General features: G+C 36.0%; 1 protein-coding gene across 5 annotated transcripts in view; it reads left to right on the top strand.

The window, feature by feature from the left end:
- Lrrc49 (leucine rich repeat containing 49) overlaps nt 1–27,613 on the top strand; it is a 153,360-nt gene that overhangs the window by 118,486 nt on the left and 7,261 nt on the right. For all 5 annotated transcript variants that reach the window (XM_046426600.2, XM_046426599.2, XM_046426598.2 and 2 more), the window contains 4 exons: nt 1,691–1,928; nt 3,086–3,271; nt 6,485–6,594; nt 14,954–15,107. In XM_046426600.2, coding sequence (XP_046282556.1) covers nt 1,691–1,928; nt 3,086–3,271; nt 6,485–6,594; nt 14,954–15,107 — 688 coding nt within the window. The remainder of the gene's footprint in view (nt 1–1,690; nt 1,929–3,085; nt 3,272–6,484; nt 6,595–14,953; nt 15,108–27,613) is intronic.

Raw genomic sequence — 27,613 nt, 5'->3', positions numbered from 1 at the left:
GGTTTGTCAGTCTTATTTCCCAACATGAGCATTATAAAAATGTTGAGGATCTTTAATAATACATTAATATACTATAAATTATGTAAAGCCCATTACTAAGCTTCAGAGCCACCAAAGTTAAAAATATTTATATATGGTCTTTAGCTTCAATGAATTCATTCTGTAAGAAGAGGCAAAATTGTAAATATATATACAGTGTGAGAATTGACATTGGAAGAGTGTGCAAATGTGCACAGCAGCACAAAGGAAAACAACACACAGGCTAGTAAATAGTGCCTGAAAGCGAAAATGACAGAGTGAAAACACATACAACAAAAGCCAAGCAGTAAGCTGGTTGCAGTGGCACATGCCTGTAATCCCAGTGGCTGGGGAGGCTGAGGCAGGAGGATTGAGAGTTCAAAGCCAGCCTTAGCAAAAGCGAGGTAGTAAGCAACCCTGTCTTTAAATAAAATACAAAATAGGGCTGGGGATGTGGCTCAGTGGTTGAGTGCCCCTGAGTTCAATCCCTGGTATCTACCACCCCACAAAAAAAGCCAAGCAGTGTTTAAATTTTGAGGTTGAGTAAATACTTACATCTCTTTTTTTTTTAATCACTTTTATTTTTTAAATACATGACAGCAGAATGCATCACAATTCTTATTACACATATAGGACACAGTTTTTCATATCTCTGTATATAAAGTATGTTCACACCAATTCGTGTCTTCATACATGTACTTTGGATAATGATGTCCATCACATTCCATCATCGTTTACATCTCTATTCACAAAATTTTGAGTTGGATCAAGGTATTTTACTTATTCCTTAGCTATTATCATTTAGGTAGCCTTTTATAGATAATATAGCTTCTAATTTGGAAATACTAACAATTACCATGTTCAGTAAAGTATATGAAGAGATTTTGTGAATATATAATATTAATAATGGATTGCTTTCATTATTTTTTATTTCAAACTGGGGAGGAAATCTTCAAAAACTTTAATAATTATATTTTGTATACACTTATGGAATTTCAAAACACATGAGGAATTCAAAAATACAAAGTCAAAGATACTACTTAATCTAGCATATAAGAAGTAAACTAATAGCTATTATGTTTTCCAACATGTTTATGTATTATGTAATTTTTACTATAAAAATATTATTTTGTAAAAGACATTTTTTTCTACCCTGATAGTTTCATAGATTAGAAAAACCTGTTTGTATTGACATGAAAAAAAGATTCATGACATATTAAAGATATATTAAATGCACCAGGTGTGGTGGTACAGGCCTGTAATCCCAGCTGTGCGGGAGGCTGAGGCAGGAGAATCATCAAGTTCAAGGCCAACCTGGGCAATTTAGCAAGGTCTTTTCTCAAAATAGAAAAACAAAAAAAATCTGGTGATATAGCTGACTGGTAGAGTACTCTGAGTTCAATCCTCACAATCACGTGTATACATACACAAAAATATAATAAATGATTCTTTCATTAATATAACTAATTTGGGTTTGTTCATAATATTTCTATTTTAATTAAAATATATGATTAGAATAATATAAATCTTCCACATAGTCTATTGAAAATTAATTACAGAATTGAAAAAAATGAGTATAATATCAAAGGAGCTTTTCCAATGTGGCTTTGTATTCTTTTATTTGGTTTGCACGATACAACTTTCACTTAAAATTATGCTTTGGTTTTTCCAGGTCTCTAGATTCAGGACTCAACAATGCTTTATTAGGTTTATCTGTCACAGACACATACCTTGTTGAAGTAGATGGGGATACACTTTCCCTGTATGGTTCAGGAGCACTAGAATCTCTGGATCGAAATTGGAGTGTCCAAACAGCAGGAATGGTCACGACAGTCTCCTTCACATTCATAGAGTTTGACGAAATTGTCCAAGTGCTCCCCAAATTGAAGATGAAGTTTCCTAATTCTCTGGTAAACATTTCCCTTTGGTAATATCTTTCAATTATTCTTAATCATGACTTGTATGTTCAAGCCAAAGGTCTGTTTTAACTTTTATTTATGCAGGAAGGGAGACTAAGCTTTTGTGTTGATTTTCTGGTGCTGGGATTTAAATTAGTAGTCATAAATGATCTTGTATTAGAGATTTCTTCTCTGAAAATGAGCCTTTATGTAGTATGAAAGATCAACAATTTTATTCAAATTATATTTCTATTTTATAAAGCATTCAATAGAATTGCATAGCCCTACTATGTATCCAGGTATTGTATCTGGCACTGATGAGACAATACTAGGTATGTATTATGTAAATTATACAGTAATTTATATTTACAATAGTCCTCTAAAAACACTGAAAACAAATTTAGTAGCATATTAAAGTTGCTTTGAGAAATTAGACTCCCCAATTATGGTGTTATTATATTATTTATTATTAAGCATTTTCAGAACCTGTAATTTTTATAATGAGTTTTCTCTTGAGTTTTTATGATTATTGTTTTTCTCTCTTTGCTGATTGATTTTCCTCACTTGCCCTTTTGTACCTTACTTCCTCCTTCTTAAATAAGATAGGTAGAGGTGCAGACAGTATGTTAGAAAAGAGCCTCCGAATTCACAAAACACTTGCATTAATATTTCAGTTGTAGAGATTTGATTTTTCTATAACCAACTTAACCAGCATACACAGTATTTGGAAAGATACAAGTAATAGTGATTAAAACTAATTCTTAGAAGTTTTGTAAACCATATAAAGTTCTGAATTTTTTCTTTCCAATTTTTCTTTTGTTTAATTTCAATATAAAATGTATAATGTAACATCTGAAAGAGTCCAAATTATTTCATGTTTATATAACTATTAAGAATTCTAGTTTGTTAATAAATGAGGATATCCTTTGCAGAAGGAATCACCAGAATTAAATACTGGATGAATTCCATCAATGATGTAATAGTGGGATTAAAGTTATGTAATCCAGTTGATTTAATGTAATTGAAGACATATTTGCTAAGCCTGAAGCTTGTGGATTTAGTTAGGAAATGATCAGTGAAGCTTTAATGTTCAGTGAAGCTTTAATGTTAATATTTTAAGATGGTTAAACTCAATATTCAGATTTTTTGTGTGTGTTTTATTATTACAGCACCTTAAATTTAAGGAAACAAATCTTATAATGCTGCAGCAATTTAATGCACTAGCCCAACTTCGCCGTATTGACCAGTTGACAATTGATCCTCAAGGAAATCCAGTTGTCAATTTTACACTATGGAAATACTATGTACTATTTAGGCTAAGCCATTTTAGTATGCAGAAAATAAATGGAACAGAGGTAAGTAAAGGACTTTGCAAACTGCAGAATAAAAATGTTCCCTTTGGGGAAAATAATGATTAAAAATGGTTAAGAATCTAGGTAATCATGATAGAACTTTTGAAAAATATATTGTTTTAATTTTTACATTTGAAATGTCAGAAATCTAAAACTCTACCCTAAAATTCTAAAGCACTAGACAAAATTTTAAAATAAAATAGTAATAAGTTCATGGTGAATAGTAATATGCACTTTCTTGATATTTTTTTTAGTTTTAGTTGGACACAATACCTTTATTTTATTCATTTTATTTTTATGTGGTGCTGAGGATCAAACCCAGCACCTCGCATGTGCCAGGTGAGTGCTCTACCTCTGAACTATAACACCAGCCCCATATTATGCACTTTTACTGTTGTTAGTAAATACTCAGATAAAAAGTTGGTAGGAGTGTTTTTGGTTTGTTTGTTTGTTTCTTATGTTTTGTTTTGTTTTGGTAGCAGAGATTGAACCCAGGGGCACTTAACCACTGAGCCACATTCCTAGCCCTCTCTATATATATTTATATATGTGTATATATTTGTATATATTATATATGTGTATGTTATTTAGAGACAGGGTCTCACTGAGTTGCTTAGAGATCTTGTAAGGACTAACAGTTTTAAACAAAAAAAATTGTAAATCTTCAACAGGTAATGTGGTCTTTGTATTTTTCAAAGTGCTTTTCACACTGCCTGGTATGCAAGAAGGAATGAGGAAGTGAAACTTAAATGTCAGATAATAAGGTAGAGGAAGGGAAGAATAAAATGGGGACAGGGGGAGAGAATAACTGTATGAATGTGAGAGGAGAAAATAAAGTGTAAGCAACCATCTGGACTGCTTTGTTGATAGTTGTATCATAACTATATTGGATAACTCAGACCTGAATCTGAATAGCTGGAAAATTATTAATGAAAAATTATTTTTAGATTAATTCTGCTGTCACGGGTAATCTCCTAGCTACTCAATGACCGTGTTCTCTTTAATTATTAATTTGGAAGAAAAAAGAAGCTATCCCTCTGGTCTACTGAGTTTAAATAATTATTCAAAAGAACTAAGAGTCTTTCATATGTGTTGGTCTTATTAGAATACCTCTCATGATTCAGAAAACTTCCTTACTATAAAATGAACTGTAGTCAACTTTGCTGGCACAATAACTATATTTCCCTACAACTGATAGACTACAGCTATGTCCAGCCTAGACTCCAAAAATCTAGCATACTATTAGGAGAATAGAGATCTCTCTGTTGATGTAAAAGCAACCATATGAAATCTACGTCAACCATGGTAGGTCCATGACCACAGTATCAGCCATCTATAGAAGATGTCAGGCAAATCTGGAATCTTCACGTGACCTTTCTTCAGCCAGTTCTCAAGAGATTTTGTTCAGTCTTGTGTATGCTTCTGGACCTTTCATTACTTCCCCAAAGAGAACTTATGAGTCCCTGGTGGGCCCTGGTAAATAGTCCCAAAGGTTTCAGAAATTAGTCTGAACTGAAAATAGAATGGTTATTTAGTTATTGGTAGGCAATTCTCCCTCACTAATGGCCAAACTGTTACCCCAAGTAACCCTTCATAGGCATTTGCTCAGATATGGATCATTACTAGAGGAATAATCATTCTTATGAAGTTTTTAAATTAAACGGGATAGTATAATTATATAAAGTAGAGAAGAATTTCTAGAATGGATATTGTAATTCCAGTAGCTTGGGAGGCTGAGGCAGGAGGATTGCAACTACAAAGCCAGTATCAGCAATTTAATGAGACTCGAAGCAACTTAGCAAGACTCTGTCTCAAAATTAAAAAAAAAAATTTAACAGGGGGCTGGGGATGTTAAGCTACTCAGGGTTCAATCCCTGGACCAGGAAAAAAAAAAAAAAAAACAATATAATTTACTCTGATTTAAATTTTTGAAAATGTCAGTTCCAGGAATATTTGATACTTTATTAAAACATGTAATAATATAATTCTTGATATTATATAATAATATACACAGCATTTCTACTTCTCTTTGTATAAGAGAGAATGATATTACTTGAGGTAGAATTAATTATGAGCATCAAGAAGAAAAGATGGAGTAGTGGCCTACATTGGCCACTAGGTGACTATATTGGACCAAATAACTTAGTTGTCAGCTAAAGGCAGAACTTGAGGCGCCAGGATAAGAAAGTCATTCTGTACTCATTTATGTGTATATGAACTATGGGTTTATTTTTCAGAAGATGCCTGTGTAGTATTAATTTAACAGCTAATGTTAGGACTAAATTCTTTAAAGATCCAAAATTTAACTATACCAGGGTTTCTCAAACTAAGTTTCATTGACATTTCAGGCTAGATAATTCTTTATTGTATGGACTATCCTATGTATTATAAAATGTTTAGAACCAGTCCTGGTCACTACACTCTGTAGCACCCCTCCACCAGTTCTGATAACCAAAAATGTCTCCAGGTAATGCCAAATGTTCCTTAGGGAGCACAGTGGCCACTGAATGAGACTCATGAATTATATAGTGCAAACAAACTGACACTGTTTAAAATGCAAACAACCCTATTTTATATTAAATAAAACAATAAAAATTAACTCAAGTCTTGCTTTCAGCTTTTAGTACTATCTTGGTTGACCCAGGAGTGAACCCTCACAGGATCTACTTGTGACATGCTATTCTTTTTCTGGAGAAAGGCTGATGTAAATTTTGAATGAATAGCAGCATCTTTGCTAATCCTGTGAGAATTCCATCTCTCAAAGAAGGAACCAAATTATCCTTATAGGAAGGAGCAAGCTATAAACAACAGCACAGCTTCCCCTTGACACATTATTAAAATAAATCTCTTCCATTGACACATGGGAATTTTCCCATTAAATCATTCTAATTTAGGAAGCTATAGGATTTCTGGGGAAATTTTTCATTAAGAATTTAAGACTTCTCAGGCATAATTCTGAGGAAACACGCCTTCTAATTCAGAGCTAACTTATCATCCTCCAATCAACTTCCATAAGCCCACATTTGAATATCTTCACTTTAATTAGGTTCAAGGAAAAAAGAAAAATATCAATGAAAACTCCTCTCCCTATAGTTCAGGGGAATGTGCTTTCCTGGGCTAAAAGAAAATATTTAATCTAAATATTTCTTTGGAATTATATTGTATCCAAATAAGAAACGATGTCATTTTGGACACCTCTCTATTTTTTCTCTTCAGGTGACACAGAATGATATGATAATGGCTGAAAGGCTCTTTGGAATCCTAGCACATGTAGCATCTTCTGAGTTACCTCAATACCGTATGATTTCAATTCTGGGTGATGCCAGGTAACCTTTTATTTTTACAGTTTTTATAGGTTACTGTTGTACTAGAAAGAAATTCCACATACCTCTTAACTGTTCCATTTATGCATCCTAAAAACATGTATCCTTGACTTATTTTGTGGCTGGCCTCATTCGAAGTATGGGGGATATAAAGACAAATAAGACAAAGTCCTCGTTCTTGTGTGGCTTATAGTCTAACAAGTTAAAGATACACAACAACATAAAATCTTTCAGTATAGAAGAGACTAACCATGTTTTGGAACAACATTGGGAAAACATGTAACCTTTTATCTAGTTCATAAGAAAATAACTAGGTGTTTTCAAGGTATGGCATATAGGGGAAAGAAATCTATAAAAGTACAAAGAATTGTAAATAGTTCAATGTAATTGGAGCATGGAATTATTATGCATAAGTCATAAGATATGAAGCTAGAAAAATTGACTATGATCTGAGAACCTTGCAATCCATACAAAACAAAAATGGAAAGTTATTCTTTGTAATTAAGCACAACAATCATGTTTTTAAGTTTATATCTAGAAAGACAGAGGTTGAAGGAATGGAAAACAATCAGGAGGATGGCTTATAGTTTAGCTGAGAGATTATAAAGAGCCAAACTGAGGAAGTGAGAATGGAGAAGAGGATTATGTGAAAAACATTTAGGTTTGCCTGACAGAACACTGACCTACAGGACATAATATGGTAGGGAGAAGAATAGTCAAGGATGATATATCAGCCACAATTCAATTACAGAAAATAGAAGTCACTCTGGCTAGCATATGCAGGAAACTTGATATACAGGAATTAGATATCTACAAAATATTTAGAAAAGTTGAGGAAGCAGTCTCTAGATTGGGTCTCCAAATTATTCCCAGAATGATACCATAGAAGCAGCCCACCAAGAAAGCTGCCACCTTGCTGTAATCATGGATAATAGGAGATTGTTGTTCCAGCTGAGTCCCACTATCATACCATTTTCATTCACTGTATTGGAGATTGGAAAGTTGCTTGCCCCTTCCCCAAAACCTGGCTCCAGAGCTATGTTGCCCCGCTATAATTCACATCAACAAAATGAATACCTTGTATGTTACCCCAACTTCTCCACTTAGCCCAGTTCTGAATTTAAATCTAACTTAAGTGTATCTGATTGATCTGTTTATTCCATCTTGAACCCCATAGAACCATTATGTGTGGGGGGGAACTCAGGGACTTATTGAATTTAAGAAATGATGATGTAGAAAGAAATCAGTAAAAATTATACTTGTCTAAATACTACAGTGCATAGTATTTTAAAAATTTAATAACTTGAAAATAAAAATCCCCCCAAATCCTGAGTTTCTTTCCTACAGGAGAGATAATAAATACTAATTAACAACAAAAACTAATGGAGGGGAGGCTTTCAAGAGGGCGAAATAGAGAAAGAATGTCCCTTTCCTGGTTGCTCCATGGCAAGAAACCAAGAAATCAGGCAGCTTCTCAGCAAAGTTCATGAACAAAAAAGGCTGGGGTGGGATTGCGCGGGGTGGGGGGGACGGGGGGAGGAATTCATTACTGGACACTCAAAGCAGATCAGAAACTCAAGATGTTGAATATAATAAAATAAGGAAGAAATCCTCAGTGCCTCAGCCTCTGCTACTGACAGAGGTACCAGCCAAAGCAGTCCCTCCACAAGCAAAGTGGAGGGATAAGGGAATTAAAGGAACCTGAAATTTTAGGAAGACTGAGGCTTGTCTGAGTACAAAGAGTTTAAAGATCAAAGACACTGCCCAACTAAACTGAAGGGCACTCTACGTAATGTCCTTGTAAGGGAAAGAAACTGCATGTCTCCCGGCTGTGTGTGGAAGACAGAAGAAGGAACCATTTCGCAGCTGAGTAGTGCCATGAGCTGGGGTAACCAATTCCTTGCAAACCCATAATTCTCGACTTAAGTTGAGCCTAAGTGACCAGGAGAAAATCAAAAGGTGGAGAGAGATTTACCCGGGGGACAACTAGTCATGGAAACCCACCCAGCTCTCTCCCTTCCCCTCCAAACCAGCTGCTTGCAGGACTGGCTGGGAGAGATGCACCTGGCCAGGGTTTCAAAAAGGTAGGAGGGGGACAGATTGAGGTTGGAGACCAAACCCTAGACCAGGAAATGTGGAGTCCGCAGGTGACAGAGTGGACTAAGAATTGTTTCCTCTATCACATGAATGGAACCCAGAGGAGATCCCTGGGGTGCAGTCTTCCAGCATGGACTGGCAACTGCTGGGCCCTGGAGGTACACTGATTTTAAATGTCCAGACCAATTGACACTCATCGAAGAAAGAGCCTGGAGCCTGCTTAAGCCTAAACCCCACATCTAGGAGTTCCACCGACAGGATTAACTTTCTCATTTTAGCAACCCCATCCTGAGGTTGGAGCAAGCATCATACCCCAGGTGACCCCACCGAACACTGCTGAAAAAGGAAAGCCAGGAATCTTTTGAACTCCAAAAGAAACATTTTTTTAACTTTTTGTAGAGATTCTTTTTAATTTTCATTCTTTCTTTTTCTTTTCTCTCTCTCTCTCTTCTTTATTTGTTTATTTAATTGTGACCTTAATGGTTCATGGACATTTATACATATTCATATTTTTTAATTTCTAGCATTTTTAAAGCCAGTTATTTTTCATGGGTCAGTTTTTTGAGGACTAAGATGTTTGATTAGTCTATTTCAGTTTTGTTTTCTTTTATTTTTAAAATTTTTACTTTATACTTTTGCTCTCTCATATCTGTTTCGCTTGATTCTCTCTTTTCTTCTACTAACAACCAATCTCTATTTTTCTCTCTTCACTCTTTCTTTAATTTTTTACTTCTATTTTCTGCCCTCTTCCCTGACAATTATAACATCTATCACTTCTCTTCTTTCCCTATCCACCATTCAAAATTGTAAGCCCTTTTGCAGACTTGTTTGCATTTGTGGTGGTTTATTTGTCTCCCCCTAAAAGATGAGGAAATGGAAACCTTCAAGGACACTATAAGTCTACAGGGTAGAAACTCTACTGCCTCCGATCCATACTGTTACATGGGTAGGCACACATATGTGAAAAAAGCAAGGGAACAAATCACCCCAAACAAACCAAGATAATTCAATAACAGAATCCATTGATGCCACAGTGGAAGAAATATCAGATAAAGAGTTTAGAATATACATAGAAAATACAGGAAGTGAATGATCACTTCAATAAAGAAATACAGATTCTTAAAAAAAAACCAAGCAGAAATCCTCAAAATGAAGGAATCAATAAACCAAATTGAAAATTCAATGGAGGGCTGGGATTGTGGCTCAGCGGTAGAGCGCTCACCTCGCACGTGTGAGGCCCTGGGTTCGATCCTCAGCACCACATAAAAATAAATAAACAAAATAAAGGTATTGTGTACAACTAAAAAATAAATAAATAAAAATTCAATGGAAAGCACCAACAGGCTAGACCACTTGGAAGACACAGTTTCAGGCAATGAAAAAAATAAATAGGATCTTGAAAATAGTGTTGACTATGGAGAAAATATGTTTAAGAAATCATGAACAGAACTTCTAAAAAATATGGGGTAACCTGAAATGACCAAATTTAAGATTTATTGAGATAGATGAAGGTTTAGAGATACAAATGAAAGGAATGAATCATTTTTTCAATGAAATAATATCTCAAACCTAAAGAATAATATGGAAAATCCGATACAGGATGCTTACAGAACCCCAAAGGTTCAAAATTATGACAAACCCACACCACGGCACATTGTTGTATAAATAAGGATAGAATTTTAAAGGATACCAGACAAAAATGACAGGTCACATTTAAGAGGAAACCAATCCAGATCTCAAAAGATTTTTCAACCCAGACACTAAAATTTCAAAGGTCTTGGAATACTCTATACCAAACTCTGAAAGAAAATGCATACCAACCAAGAATACTATGCCCAGCAAGATTAAGCCTCAGAATTGATGATGAAATAAAAATTTTTCATGATAAACAAAAGTTAAAAAAGAATTTACAACTAGAATGCCTGCACTACAAAACATATGCAAGAAAATATTTTATAAAGGAGAAATGAAAAATAAACGTGAAAACTGGTAAAGGGAGGAAGTACAGAAGAAAATCAAAGGAGGAACTAATTCAAATTAAAAACTAGAATAAATCAAAATGACAGGGAATGAAAATAATCTCTCAATAATAACATTGAATGTAAATGGCCTAAACTCATGAATGAAAAGACACAGACTGGCAATTGGATTAAAAAAACCAGACCCAATAATATGCCATCTCCAAGAGACTCACCTCATAGGCAAAGACATCCACAGACTAAAAGTGTAAGGATGGGAAAAAATCATGTATCATTCACATGGATCTCATAAACAAGCAGGGGTCTCTATTCTCAATCAGATAAAGTGGACTTCAAGTCAAAGTTAATCAAAAGGGACAAAAAAGGACATATCATACTGCTTAAGGAAATTATACATCAACAAGACGTAAAATAAATATTTAAGCCCCAAATAATGGAGCATCTCTGTACATCAAACAAACCCTTCTCAACTTCAGGAATCAAAGAGACCACAACATAATAATGCTGGGCGACTTTTACATATCTTTCTCATCACTGGATAGATACACCAAACAAAAAGTAAATAAAGAAGCTGTAGAACTAAAAAATGCAATTAATAATTTAGACTTAACAGACATATAAAGAATATTTTATCCACTATGACTGAATATACTTTCTTCTCAGTAGCACAAAGATCCTTCTCTAAAATAGACCATATCTTAGGCCATGAAGCAACTCTTAGCAAATACAAAATATAGTGATAATACCTTGCATTCTATCAGATCATAATGGAATAAAATTAGAAATCAATAATAAAATAAAAAATAGATGCTACTCTAATACCTGGAGACTAAATAATATGCTACTGAATGACTAATGGATAGCAGAAGAAATCAGGGATGAAATAAAAAAATACTTAGAGGTAAATGAGAATAGTAGTATAACATATCCAAAACACTATGAAGGCACATCTTAAGAGGAAAATTTATTGCATTGAGCTCATTCATTAAAAAGATGGAAAGTCACCAAATAAATAACCATCTCCAAGCCCTAGAAAAAGAGCAGATCAACACCAAAAGCAGTAGAAGATGGAAGATTATTAAAATCAGAGCTGAAATCAATGAAATTGAAACAAAATATCCAGAAAATCAATGAAAAAAAGTTGGTTCTTTGAAAAAATAATTAAAATTGATAAACCCTTAGTCAAGCTAACAAAGAGAAGAAAAGAGAAAACTCAAATTACTAAAATATGTGATAAAAAAGGAAATATCACAGTGGACACTAATGAAAAACAGATGATAATCAGAAAGTATTTTGCAAATTTATATTCTAATAAATTAGAAAATAATGAAGATATTTCAGACCAATATTCCTGATGAACATAGATGCAAAATTTCTTAATAAAATACTGGCAAATTGATACAGAAACATATTAAACATATTAAAAAGATAGTACACCATGATCAAGTGAGGTTCATCCCAGGGACGTAAGGTTGGTTCACCATATGGAAATCAATAAACATATTTCATTAATCAATAAACTTAAAGACAAGTATCACGTGATTATCTCAATAGATGCAGAACTAGCATTTGTCAAAATACATCATCTATTCATGTTCAAAACACTAGAAAGACTAGGGATAGTAGGAATATACCTCAACTTTGTAAAAGCTATATATATGTTAAACCCAAGGCAATATCATTCTAAATGTAGAAAAGTTGAAAGTATTCTCTCCAAAAACTGGAACAAGACAAGGATGCCCTCTTTTACTGCTTCTATTCAACATAGTTCTTGAAACACTAGCCAGAGCAATCAGATGAAAGATTCAAGTAGACTCCATGATTAAAGCAATTCTAGAAATAAATAAGATCATTTCAAAATAATAAGTTCAGTTTAAATTTAAATTTGTATGCATTTTTAGCATAGCCTTCTAAACTTATGACCCCAAATTGATACAGTTACAAGTCTACAGTTAGAGTGAGATGTTTTTATCACCTCCAAGTAAGAGAAAAGGGACATAAAATACTTGAACAATATGACAACATATTTGACCTAACATTTAAAAAATATTATCTCCAATGTACATTCTTTTCAGGTATAAACGAAACATTTATTAAAGTTGATCAAATACTGTCTATAAAGCAAATGTCAACAGATTGAAAGAATTGAAATCACATGGACTAATTCTTTGCTCAAAACGTGTTTAAGCTTTAACCCAGTTACAAAAAGATAACCAGAAAATTCCTACATATTTTCAAATTAAGAAACATTTATAAATGACCTATAGGTTAAAGACAATTTCATAATGGAAAACTGAAACTACTGTGAGTTGAAATATAATAAAAGTGCCACATTTCAAAACTTGTGAGGTCACTAAATTGGTGCTAAATGGAAACAGGTTAGCCATGAACTGGGTGCATTGGAAAGATTAAAGGCTGAAATTATGGAACTAAACCTGTATTTCACAAAATTAGGAAAAGAACAGCAAAATAATCATGAATAAAGTTAAAGATATAATATTCAAAACAGTTAATTATTTGAAAAGACTAAAAAAGGGTAGTATATAATGTGTGGACATTGCTTTTATAATTTAACAATCAAAATAAAATGTAAATACAAATAAAGACCTATATGCCACCCTCTTATGTTTTTTACAAAAGTAAGACAATTATACAACCAAATTTGTAATAAAAAAATTGTGATTTATATCACAATTTTTTATTCATTCACTGATTATAATATTTAATTACATAGAAAATGCTTATTATTATGTAACAATAAGTGAAATAAAGCATGCAAAATGGTATATATGGTATGATCTTACCTTTTCTAAAATTTATAGGAGAAGCTTCTCAGAAATATGTCAAATGTAAACAGTTATAGATTTATATGGACTTATGCAGTATAGGCTAATGGATGACATTTATCTCTTTATATTTTTTTAAAATTTATACTTCCCCAAAATTTCTAAAATAATTGTTATACTTTTAAATTAAAAAGAAGGGATTTTTAAAGATATATCCCTCTTCTGTTCCCAATCTTTCAGTTCACAGTAAAGTGTTAGTATCACTTCATTCAGAGATATACCCTATGATGGATTGCAGCCCTCTGGAATTCAGCTTCCTATTTCATTACTTAACCACCTACTTAGGACCTTGCCTGATATGCTGACAGTTGGAGATTTTTAGTTTTTTGTTTTGCTTTTTCAAAACAAAAGTTTAATCAGTATTCCATTTCATTTTCTAGCTATGAGTAAAACTACTGAACTACATAAATGACATTATGAAGTATTTGTGTAATTTGTAAAGGGTAACTAACATGTTTTATAGAATATAAAGACTAAAAGTTTGTTCTACTACCTCCTTATTTGGATTGTTTTATGCTCTGATTATTTTTTTTGTGTGTGAGTGTGTGTGTTGTTTTTTATTAAGGTAAAGATTTTTTTTCATTTTAGAAATACTTAAGGCATTTTTTAATGGTTGTTAATTATAGAACAAAGAAAAATGTGTAGAATACGTTAATTTATAGAATGGATACCAAACTGAGTACAAATAAATAATAAACACAGATTCATAAAGCAGATGTTCAGAAAAGCATAGGGCTCCCCTCTAAAGTCAACAAAAAATAGATATTTTTTAAGTCTGATAAGCAGCTCTCAAAATCTCTTTATTATTTTTCTTTTTTAACAATAAAATAGCCACTTTATTTCTATTGATTTTAAAGCATAATAATTAGTCTTTTACTTTTGTTCTAATTAGTTATACATGACAGTATAATGCATTTTGATACATTGTACACAAATGTAGCACAACTTCTCATTGATGTGGCTGAATCACTATGATGATGTTAAGTCCTTTGGGTATAAACCAGTGAGTAGGATAACTGTGTCAAATGGTGGTTCCATTCCAAGTTTTCTGAGGTATCTCCATACTGCTTTTCATAGTGGTTGCACCAATTTGCCATCTCACCAGCAATTTATGAGTATACCTTTTTTCCCACATCCTTGCCAACATTTATTGTTGCTTATATTCTTGATGATTGCCATTCTGACTGGAGTGAGATGAAATCTTAGAGTAGTTTTGATTTGCGTTTCTCTTGTTCCTAGAGATGATGAACATTTTTTCATATGTTTGTTGATCGACTGTATTTCTTCTTCTGTGAAGTGTCTGTTCAGTTCCTTAGTCCATTTATTGATTGGGTTATTTGGCTTTTTTTGGTGTTAAGTTTTTGAGTTCTTCATATATTCTGGAGATTTGTGCTCTATCTAAAGTGCAAATGGTAAAATCTCTTTATTATTTTTCTACAGGAAAAAGCAATTCCGGTATCTACTAGAAACCAAAGGAAAAAAACCTGGCATTGTCAGTGAAGAAAATAATGATAACAAAAGACTTGTAGGAGAAAACACAAATCGTGCTACACTCAATTATACCACAAGAGAATTTTATCATGAAAAGCTAGAGGTAAAATACCATTAATCTTTGAAATCTGGTCCCTGGATATATTCTATGTGGCTTGAGGTTTGGATGTTGCGTGTTTCACCTTCCTTTACATACAAAGCTGAGGACAGTAGACACCAAGGAAATAGAAAGGAGTAGAGAGCTCTGAGATGAAGAAGAGTACGTGGTTCCATCATTTTTTTAGTAGAAAAGAATATTTAAAAGAAATTTATTCACAAAAATTTAGATCAGAATTGGACTAAGGATCCTCATCTATCTGAATTAAGAAAAGAAACATAGGCTTGTGTGGGCAGTTAACCAGCCTGTGCCAAACCAGGAGAGGACACAGCATAATCTCCATCTCTATTATCTTGTCTTAGGCTCTTAATGTTTTAATTTATATATTTCATTATACACCTTGAACTTCTGTGTTCTTAATTATGTAATTTAACCTGTTGTGTTCCCAGTAGAGATACTTAGCCAGGAAAACTGGAACCAGTCTTTTAGTTCTTTATGTGTTCAGAGGTGTATTGGGGTAATACAATATTATGGCACTACAAGAGCTACAAAGAAGAAAAAAGCCTACAAAGTTCCTGCCTTGATGAAGCTTACAGGAAAGCAGAAGAAACAGTCATCTAAATCACTGTAGAGTTTTAAGATTCTTCAACCAAATTTTTGTTTGTTTTTGTGGTACTGTAGGAGATTGAACTCAGGGCCTTGCATATGTTAAACAACTGCTCTACTACTAAGCTATATACCCTGCCTCTTTTATTTTATTTTGAGATGGAATCTCTCTAAGTTGTTGTGGCACAGTCCTGAAATACCAGAAATTTGGGGGACTGAGACAAAAGGACTGCAAGTTCAAGGCCAGCCAGAGAAACTTAGTATGACTCTGTGTCAAAACAGCTCAGTGGTAGAGTGCCCCTGAGTTTAATCCCCAATACCACAAAAAATAAAATATCTAAAGATATAGATGTATCACTGAACAGGTGGTGCATGCCTATAATCTCTGCAGCTTGTAAGGATGAGGTAGGAGGATCACAAGTTCAAAGCCAGCCTCCACAACTTAGCAAGGTGCTAAGCAACTATCTCAAAAATAAAATGGATCTAGTCTCAAAATAAAGAAACTGCGGATGTGGCTCAGTGGTTAAGCACTCCTGGGTCCAATCCCCACTACCCAAAAAACCCCCAAAAAGATAGATGTATTTCTATATCTCCTCACACAGGGTTTGTGTGTGTGTGTGTGTGTGTGTGTGTGTGTGTAAGGAAAGAGAGAGAGAGAGAGCACATGAGAGAGAGAAAGCATGCATGCTGTGTATCCTCATCAAATTTGAAAGTGGTTTTCAAATGTCTTTTAAACAATTATGAACTCTTTATTGATGCCATATTGTAACTGAAAACCCAGTATGTAAAAACTGTTGTTATAGAGGAAAAGTAGGGGACTCGGAACTTCATTTGATTAGATTTTCTATTCATTTCCCTTCACCCCTCTCCTAGTTCTGAAGTGTCTCTTTGGAATCTATGTTAGTCAGATTTTCTAAGAAAATCAACTTAAAAGGAGGAAAGATTTGTTTCAGCTTGGTTTCAGTCCATGGTGGCTTGGCTCTGTTGTTTCCAGCTTGTGGCCAGACAGAACATCATGGCAAAGAGTATATGGTAGAACAGAGCTGCTCACTGCATGGCTGCCAGGAAAAAGAGAGAGAGAGCGAAGGGGCTGGGGTCTCAGTATGCCCTTTAAGGGCATCCCCCCCCACCATGACTTAACTTCCTTCAGCTCCCTTCCCACCTCCTACAGTTTCCACTACCTCACAGTAGTGCTATCAGCTAGGACCAGGCCTTCAATAGATGAGGTTTCTAAGGGACATTTAAGATCAAACCTTAACAGAATCCTTTAAGAATTACAGCCTAAAAATCATTTGAAAACTCAATTCTGTAATATTTTTATAGCATCCTAGAAAATGTTCATATTCTCCTTTAAATTATTATAGTACAAGAAGGAGCTGGGGGTATAGCTCTGTGACAGAGCACTTGCCTAGCATGCTCAAGGTCCTGGGTTCCATCTCTAACACTACAAAAAGAAAAAAAGGGAAGGTCAGTGCTTAATGAGATAGTTGACTAAAACTGAATAACTCCAACTATTAATGATCCTAATACTACCTTATGTAGTAAATAGAACAAGTCTCTTCCATGTGGAAACCCTTCAAATACTTGAAGTCAACTACCTTATCTCATTTCAGCCTTCTTGACATTTGTACTTTTCACTCATTCAAAAAATCATCTCTGAGCACCTATCATAAACACTGTGTGATATACTAGGTTATAGAAAGATACTGTCTTTGCCCTCAGGGATCTCATATTCTAATGGAGGAGATAGATTTATATAGGGGTTATTATAAATCATTATTCTAAGAGAAGAGGAGAGATAACTAACCCAAATCAAGGAAAGCATTCTAAAGAAGATGTTCCCTAGTATTTAAAAAGGACAAAATAGAGCTATGTGATGATATATAGATACAAGGCAATTCTGGCAAATAAAATGATGTGAATAAAAGGCACAAAAGTATAAAAAAGAGACAAAGAGTGACAGAAATTACAAGGCAGTTAATTGTTGCAGTACAGAGGTTGAGAAAGACGTGTTAAAAGATGAAACTGGAATGTACTGGGAGAATCATGCTCAAAGAGAATGAACATAATTTGTTGGCCATTAGAGGCTTCTTGATATTGCTAGAAGAGGAAAAGACAACCTGGCAGGATTATGAGCCTTCTTCCTAAATACAGTTGGTTCTACGAATTAAATTATAAGTGTGTGTGTGTTATGTGTGTACATAATTTAAATGTACAAATTTTTATAATAGAGATTTTTTAAAATGTCAAAGAGCTGCATATAAAACAAGGACAATTCATAGAGAAACCTACCCAGTGTTTAAGGAACGGATAATTCCAGTGATTTTTAAGTAGTTTAAGAGTATTTAGGATTCTGGAAGATGACGGTGAAGGGAGAGCATCACCCCCGTGTACCGCGTCACTGTGCGGGAGAATGACGAGTTAGAACGGCTAAAAGCTATCTTGTTAGGAATTAGGAATTTCCAGCAAAATTGGGGTGCTCCAAAACCTAGAGGAAGGATTTCCATCGCACGAGGATCAGCTACGGGGGCTCAAACGCGAGCGATTTGTCCGCACGGAGGGTCACGCTGCTTATTCAGCAACTCGCCCTGCGGCTAGAGTCTGCGGCGTGCGCTGGGAAACGACGAGATAGCAACACAAAGATACAGCGCTGCGGATTCTGCGGGCTCCTGCCAGCTGTGCAGTCACTGTGCTCAGTGCTGAATTCTGGGTTTGAGATGGGGGAAGGAAGCGGTCCAACTTGGTTCTCCACACTGGTCAGACCACAGAGGAAGCCAGTGGCCACCATCTTGGAGAGCTGACGTCACCATCCCTGTTTTCGACTGATCGCAGCTCATTCAGCCATAGAACAGGTAATTTCAGGCTGCCATTCGCCTGCGGCTCGCAGACAAATTACTCAGGCTCAGTGCTAAAGAACCCGCAGAAACTGCTTCTTGGAGCCTGCTCCTATCAGAACATACACTGAGCCAAGAGTGGCCGAATTCCGGCTCCCGGAACTGCTCTGGCCCAGGGCTAAAGAACCCACGGAAACTGCTTCTCGGTCCGGGTCCTGCTGAATACTGTGGAGGTAAATACCAACCGAGCCTTCGTAGGCAGTGACAACAAGATTGAGACGGGGCTTGTGAGGGCTGGTCAGGACTCACCCGTTGCTTTGGTCACCCGGAAAAGGGAACAAAATGCTGCCATTCGCATGGGATACCAACATGGCAGAGATCTGATGTCATCAGAAAGCGGCGGAGGACATAACTTCATTGATACCAGCGGCGACAGAAACAGTTGGTATCCTGGTAAAGAAAGTGAGTCACAAATACCCGAGTCTCTCTCACTTTGTCATCAAGCCAGAGGGGCAGAGCAGAGCCACCGCCCGTGCCCGGAACAGGCCCAGCGACCTGCTGGCGTGGTAGTCACGACACCCCAATTGGAGTAGGGGCAGAGCAGAGCCACTGCCCGCACCTGGAACAGGTCCAGCGACCTGCCGGTGTGGTAGTCACGACACCCCAGTTGGAGTAGGGGCAGAGCAGAGCCACCACCCGCGCCCACAAGGTACGCAGACCTGCGACCGACCGGCAGAACAGGCTCAGCGGCCTGCCGGCGCGGCAGACACGTCACCCCATTTGGAGTAGGGGCAGAGCAGAGCCGCCGCCCGTGCCCGCAAGATAAGCAGACCTGTGACCGACCAGCGGGACAGGCCCAGCGGCCTGCCAGCATGGTAGACACGTCACCCCAATTGGAGTAGGGGCAGAGCAGAGCCACCGCCCACGCCCGGAACAGGCCCAGCAACCTGCCGGTGTGGTAGACACGTCACCCTAATTGGAGTAAGGGCAGAGCAGAGCCGCCGCCCGCGCCTGCAAGGTAGGGAGACCTGCGACCGACCGGCAGAACAGGCCCAGGGGTCCGCGGGCGTGGTAGACACGTCACACCAATTGGAGGAGGGGCAGAGCAGAGCCGCTGCCAATGCCTGCAAGATAGGCAGACCTGCAACCGACTGGCAGAACAGGCCCAGTGGCCCGTCAGCGTGGTAGACAGATCAGCCCAATTGGAGGAGGAGCACAGCCGCCGCCGCCCGCCCCTGCAAGGGAGACTTTTCACCTATACAAGAGCAATATAAATATATAGGGGGAAAATTTTGAAAACAAAACAGTTTCATCAAGCAGAAAGAAACGCGAGCAGTATGAAAAGACAAGGAAAGAAAGGACCACAAGTCGGGGCTGGGGTGTGGCTCAAGCAGTAGCACGCTAGCCTGACATGCATGCGGCCCGGGTTCGATCCTCAGCACCACATACAAACAAAGATGTTGTGTCTGCCGATAACTAAAAAAAAATAAAATATTAAAATTCTAAAAAAAAAAAAAAAGAAAAAGAAACGACCACAAGCAATGCAGGTGAACTCAACTTTAGAAGAGGTAATAGCTGCAGCAGATGGAATGTCAGATAAAGAATTCAGGATATACATGCTTCAGATGATCTGGAGTCTCAAGGAAGACATTAGACAGCAAAATCAGACAATGAAAGATCACTTCAACAATGAATTACATAAATAAATCCAAGAAACAAAAGATCAACTATACAGGGAGATAGATGTTATAAAAAACAAACAAACAGAAATCCTAGAAATGCAGGAAGCAATAAACCAACTTAAAAACTCAATTGAGAATACTACCAGCAGAGTAGAACACTTAGGAGATAGAACATCAGACAATGAAGACAAAGTATTTCAACTTGAAAAGAACATAGATAGCTCAGCAAGACTGTTAAGAAACCATGAGCAGAACATCCAAGAAATATGGGATAACATAAAGAGACCAAACATAAGAGTCATTGGGATACAGGAAGGTATAGAGGTCCAAACCAAAGGAATGAGCAATATATTCAATGAAATAATATGAGAAAACTTCCCAGACTTGAAGAATGAAACAGAATCCCAAATCCTAGAAGCCTACAGGACGCCGAATGTGCAAAATCATAAGAGATCCACACCTAGACACATTATAATGAAGATGCCCAACATACAGAATAAGGAGAGAATTTTAAAAGCTACAAGAGAAAGGAAGCAGATTACATTTAGGGGTAAGCCAATCAGGATAACAGCTGATCTTTCAACACAGACTCTGAAAGCTAGAAGATCCTGGAATAGCATGTTTCAAACACTGAAAGAAAATGGGTTTCAACCAAGAATTGTGTATCTAGCGAAATTAAGCTTCAGGATGGAAGATGAAATTAAAACCTCCCACGATAAACAAAAGTTAAAAGAATTTGCAGCTAGAAAACCATTTCTTCAAAATATCCTCGGCAAAACATTACAGGAAGAGGAAATGGAAAATAACAATGAAAACCAACAGTGGGAGGTAGGACAGTAAAGGGGGGAAAATAATCAAAGAGGAAAACAAACCATGTTTAGTAACATAAATAAACAAATATGGCTGGAAGAACAACCCATATCTCAATAATAACCCTATATGTTAATGGCTTAAACTCACCAATTAAAGAGACACAGGCTAGTAGAATTGATCACAAAACAGGACCCAACAATATGCTGCCTACAGGAGACGCATTTGATAGGAGAAGACATACATAGACTGAAGGTGAAAGGTTGGGAAAAATCATATCACTCATATGGACTTCGGAAACAAGCAGGAGTGTCCATACTCATGTCAAATAAAATAGATTTCAAGCCAAAGTTAATCAAAAGGGATAAAGAGGGACACTACATACTGTTCAAGGGAACCATTTACCAACAAGACATAACAATCATAAATATATATGCCCCAAACAATGGTGCAGCTATGTTAATCAAACAAACTCTTCTCAAGTTCAAGAGTCTAATAGACCACCATACAGTAATCATGGGAGACTTCAACACACCTCTCTCACCACTGGACAGATCTTCTAAACAAAAGTTGAATAAGGAAACTATAGAACTCAATAACACAATTAATAACCTAGATTTAATTGACATATATAGAATATACCACCCAACATCAAGCAGTTAAACTTTTTTCTCAGCAGCACATGGATCCTTCTCAAAAATAGATCATATATTATGTCACAGGGCAACTCTTAGACAATATAAAGGAGTAGAGATAATACTATGCATCTTATCTGATCATAATGGAATGAAACTGAAAATCAACAATAAAAGAAGAAAGGAAAAATCATGCATCACTTGGAGAATGAACAATAGGTTACCGAATTATCAATGGGTTATAGAAGACATCAAGGAGGAAATTAAAAAATTCTTAGAGATCAATGAAAACACAGACACAACATATTGGAATCTATGGGACACATTGAAAGCAGTTCTAAGAGGAAAATTCATTGCTTGGAGTTCATTCCTTAAAAAAAGAAATAAACAACAAATAAATGATCTCATACTTCATCTCAAAACCCTAGAAAAAGAAGAGCGAAACAACAGCAAAAGAAGTAGAAGGCAAGAAATAATTAAAATCAGAGCTGAAATTAATGAAATCGAAACAAAAGAAACAATTGAAAAAAATTGACAAAACTAAAAGTTGGTTCTTTGAAAAAATAAATAAAATCGACAGACCCTTAGCCATGCTAATGAAGAGAAGAAGAGAGAGAACTCAAATTACTAGCATATGGGATGAAAAAGGCAATATCACAACAGACACTTCAGAAATACAGAAGATAATCAGAAATTATTTTGAATCCTTATACTCCAATAAAATAGAAGATAGTGAAGACATCAATAAATTTCTTAAGTCATATGATTTGCCCAGACTGATTCAGGAGGATACACACAATTTGAACAGACCAATATCAATGGATGAAATAGAAGAAGCCATCAAAAGATTACCAACCAAGAAAAGCCCAGGATCGGATGGGTATACAGCAGACTTTTACAAAAACTTTAAAGAAGAATTAATACCAATATTTTTCAAGTTATTTCAGGAAATAGAAAAAGAGGGAGCTCTTCCAAATTCATTCTATGAGGCCAACATCACCCTGATTCTGAAACCAAAGACACCTCAAATAAAGAAAACTACAGACCAATATCTCTAATGAACCTAGATGCAAAAATCCTCAATAAAATTCTGGCGAATCGGATACAAAAACATATCAAAAAAATTGTGCACCATGATCAAGTAGGATTCATCCCTGGGATGCAAGGCTGGTTCAATATAAGGAAATCAATAAATGTTATTCACCACATCAATAGACTTAAAAATAAGAACCATATGATCATCTCGATAGATGCGGAAAAAGCATTCAACAAAGTACAGCATCCCTTTATGTTCAGAACTCTAGAAAAACTAGGGATAACAGGAACATACCTTAATATTGTAAAAGCAATCTATGCTAAGCCTCAGGCTAGCATCATTCTGAATGGAGAAAAATTGAAGGCATTCCCTCTAAAATCTGGAACAAGACAGGGATGCCCTCTCTCACCACTTCTGTTCAACATAGTTCTCGAAACACTGGCCAGAGCAATTAGACAGACGAAAGAAATTAAAGGCATAAAAATAGGAAAAGAAGAACTTAAATTATCACTATTTGCAGGTGACATGATTCTATACCTAGCAGACCCAAAAGGGTCTCCAAAGAAACTATTAGAGCTAATAAATGAACTCAGCAAAGTGGCAGGATATAAAATCAACACGCATAAATCAAAGGCATTCCTGTATATCAGCGACAAATCCTCTGAAATGGAAATGAGGACAACCACTCCATTCACAATATCCTCAAAAAAAATAAAATACTTGGGAATCAACCTAACACAAGAGGTGAAAGACTTATATAATGAAAACTACAGAACCCTGAAGAGAGAAATAGAAGAAGATCTTAGAAGATGGAAAAATATACCCTGTTCATGGATAGGCAGAACTAACATCACCGAAATGGCGATATTACCAAAAGTTCTCTATAGGTTTAATGCAATGCCAATCAAAATCCCAAAGGCATCTCTTGTAGAAATAGAGAAAGCAATCATGAAATTCATATGGAAAAATAAAAGACCCAGAATAGCAAAAACAATGCTAAACAGAAAGTGTGAATCAGGCGGTATAGTGATACCAGACTTCAAACTATACTACAGAGCAATAGTAACAAAAACTGCATGGTACTGGTACCAAAACAGGCGGGTGGACCAATGGTACAGAATAGAGGACACAGAAACCAATCCACAAAACTACAACTATCTTATATTTGATAAAGGGGCTAAAAGCATGCAATGGAGGAAGGATAGCATCTTCAACAAATGGTGCTGGGAAAACTGGAAATCCATATGCAACAAAATGAAACTGAATCCCTTTCTCTCGCCATGCACAAAAGTGAATTCAAAATGGATCAAGGAGCTTGATATCAAATCAGAGACACGCCGTCTGATAGAAGAAAAAGTTGGCTACGATCTACATACTGTGGGGTCGGGCTCCAAATTCCTCAATAGGACACCCATAGCACAAGAGTTAGTAACTAGAATCAATAAATGGGACTTACTCAAACTAAAATTTTTTTCTCAGCAAAAGAAACAATAAGAGAGGTAAATAGGGAGCCTACATCCTGGGAACAAATCTTTACTCCTCACACTTCAGATAGAGCCCTAATATCCAGAGTATACAAAGAACTCAAAAAATTAGACAATAAGATAACAAATAACCCAATCAACAAATGGGCCAAGGACCTGAACAGACACTTCTCAGAGGAGGACATACAATCAATCAACATGTACATGAAAAAATGCTCACCATCTCTAGCAGTCAGAGAAATGCAAATCAAAACCACCCTAAGATACCATCTCACTCCAGTAAGATTGGCAGCCATTATGAAGTCAAACAACAAGTGCTGGTGAGGATGTGGGGAAAAGGGTACACTTTTACATTGCTGGTGGGACTGCAAATTGGTGCAGCCAATTTGGAAAGCAGTATGGAGATTTCTTGGAAAACTGGGAATGGAACCACCATTTGACCCAGCTATTCCCCTTCTCGGTCTATTCCCTAAAGACCTAAAAAGAGCATGCTACAGGGACACTGCTACATCGATGTTCATAGCAGCACAATTCACAATAGCAAGACTGGGGAACCAACCTAGATGCCCTTCAATAGACGAATAGATAAAAAAAAATGTGGCATTTATACACAATGGAGTATTACTCTGCATTAAAAAATGACAAAATCATAGAATTTGCAGGGAAATGGATGGCATTAGAGCAGATTATGCTAAGTGAAGCTAGCCAATCCCTAAAAAACAAATGCCAAATGTCTTCTTTGATATAAGGAGAGTAACTAAGAACAGAGTAGGGACGAAGAGCAGGAGAAGAAGATTAACCTTAAACAGGGATGAGAGGTGGGAGGGAAAGGGAGAGAGAAGGAAAATTGCATGGAAATGGAAGGAGACCCTCAGGGTTATACAAAAGTACATACAAGAGGAAGTGAGGGGAAAGGGAAAAATAATACAAGGGGGAGAAATGAATGACAGTAGAGGGGGTAGAGAGAGAAGAGGGGAGGGGAGGGGAGGGGAGGGGGGATAGTAGAGGATAGGAAAGGCAGCAGAATACAACAGACACTAGTATGGCAATATGTAAATCAATGGATGTGTAACTGATGTGATTCTGCAATCTGTATATGGGGTAAAAATGGGAGTTCATAACCCACTTGAATCAAAGTGTGAAATATGATATATCAAGAAATTTGTAATGTTTTGAACAACCAACAATAAAAATTTTAAAAAAAAGAGTTTTTAAAAAGAAGGCAAACTTCCATTTCTTCAAGACAAACATCATTAAATTTATTATAAAACCTGCTAGGATTGCATAAGAAAAGTCAGATCAGGTACTTAAGAATATAGTTGCAAAAATCCTTTAAAAATGTCATCAAGTAGATTGCAGCAGAACATTAAATGGCTAACAAGCTTTATAGCCACATATAGTACATTCTGGAAATGCAAGAAAGATTTAATATGAGAAAATTAATAAATCTAAAGTGAAAATCATGATTATTTCTATGTACATCAAAAATAAAGTTCATACAATTTATCGTTCATTCTTGACTTCTTTAACTCTATTTAAGTAGAGTCCAGAAAAATTGGATAGTAACTGTCATAATAATGGGAAAACTCTGGAAACATTAGCATTACTAGCAGGCAAAATTCTAAGTTGGCCTCATGATTTTTGCCCCCTTGTATCCACATTATCCCTGTATAATCCCCTCCCTTAAGGATGTGTAAACTCTATGACTTGCTATTAACCAATGGCATGTAGCAGAGTATGCAGGCTTTGCAGATACAGTAGGTCTGCCTTTATTTATTTATTTTTTATTGGTTGTTCAAAACATTACACAGCTCATGACATATCATCTTCCATACATTTGATTCAAGTGGGTTATGAACTCCCATTTTTTACCCCAAATACAAGTTGCAGAATCACATCGGTTACACATCCACATTTTTACATAATACCATATTAGTGACTGTTGTATTCTGCTACCTTTCCTATCCCCTACTATCCCCCCTCCCCTTCCCTCTCATCTTCCCTCTCTACCCCATCTGCTGTTGTTTAATTCTCTCCCTTGTTATACTCAAGGGATAATTTTCAAGACCCCCAGTGAGTGTCTAAAAATTGGATTCTACTATACCCTATATATGTCATGTTTTTCCTATGCAAACATATATACTATGTAATTTATAAATTAGGCAACTAGAGATTGACAATGATAATTAAAAATAGAACAATTACAATAATATACTATAATGAAAGTTATTTGAAAGTTATGGATTGTTTCTCTGGAATTTTCCATTTAATATTTTCAGACCACAGTTGACTACAGTTAACTAAAACCACAGAAAGCAGAACCACAGATAAGAAGGAATTGAGTAGTGGAAAAAGGTATTATCTTGAGTGAGCCTAGCCTAATCTGGCAGGTCCTTTAAAGGAGTATTCAAGCTTTCCCTGAAAGATTCTCCTGTTGGACTTGAAGAGAAAAGCTGCCATGATTTGAGAAGGCCACATGGCAAGGATCTACAAGAACTTTTAGGAGGTGTGCATAACCTTGGGCCAACAGCCAGCAAGAAAATGGGTACTTCATTCCTGTCACTGCAAGGAAATAAAGCTAAATTCTGCCAGCAACTACTTCAACTTAGAAGAGGGGCTTCAGAAAGGAACACATACTGTTCAACACCTTCACTACAGCCTTGTGAATGCTTTAGCCAACCACCCAGCAAAGCCATTCCTGTACTCTTGATATATGGAAACTGAGGTGATAGATGTATGTTGTTTAAACTGCAAAGTGTGAGTTAATTTGTCACACAGAAATAGAACCCTAATACACCATTGAAGTCAATATCAAGCAAGAACATCTAATATCATCATTATTTGTTGCTACAAACAATACATTTAGGTGAAAGAAAGAAATCAATGGTAACTTCAAAAGATGGGAACTTACTAGTACAGTAGACGGTATTACTGAATATTTGAAAATTCCAAGAGAATTAATTGAGAAACTATAAAAAGGTGTAAGAAAATTCAGTAACAGAACTTAAATGAACAGCTTCCACATTACAAATAATAAGCAGAAAGAAGATATAATGGAAGAAAAGTTCTTATAGTAGCAATGCAAAAAAGTAAAATACTTCATGCTGTGGTTTAGATATGATGGAAGTGTCAACCAAGGGTTCATGTGTTGAAATTTAATCTCTATTGTGAGATATTAAGATGGTAAAAACTTGATCCAACCATGGTATTTAGAGAAATGTTTAGATAAAGTCATCGTGTGGAATCCATATGACTAACTGGTGGCACTATACGTTGAGAAAGACCAAAAGATAGACATGTGCATCCTCTGACTCTTGCTATGTAATTCCCTGTACTGCCTCAGGACATTGTCACCAAGAATGCCATCACCAGATGTACTCCTGAATGCTGGATTTCCTGAACTGTGAGCAATTGCTTTATAAAGT

This window comes from Marmota monax, unplaced genomic scaffold, assembly GCF_021218885.2.
Source record: "Marmota monax isolate L192 unplaced genomic scaffold, Marmota_monax_Labrador192_F-V1.1 WCK01_AAM20220418_F8-fsc00078, whole genome shotgun sequence".
Lineage (NCBI taxonomy): Eukaryota > Metazoa > Chordata > Mammalia > Rodentia > Sciuridae > Marmota > Marmota monax.
The sequence above is the reverse complement of the archived record's forward strand: the minus strand, read 5'-3'. Positions and strand labels throughout refer to the sequence as shown.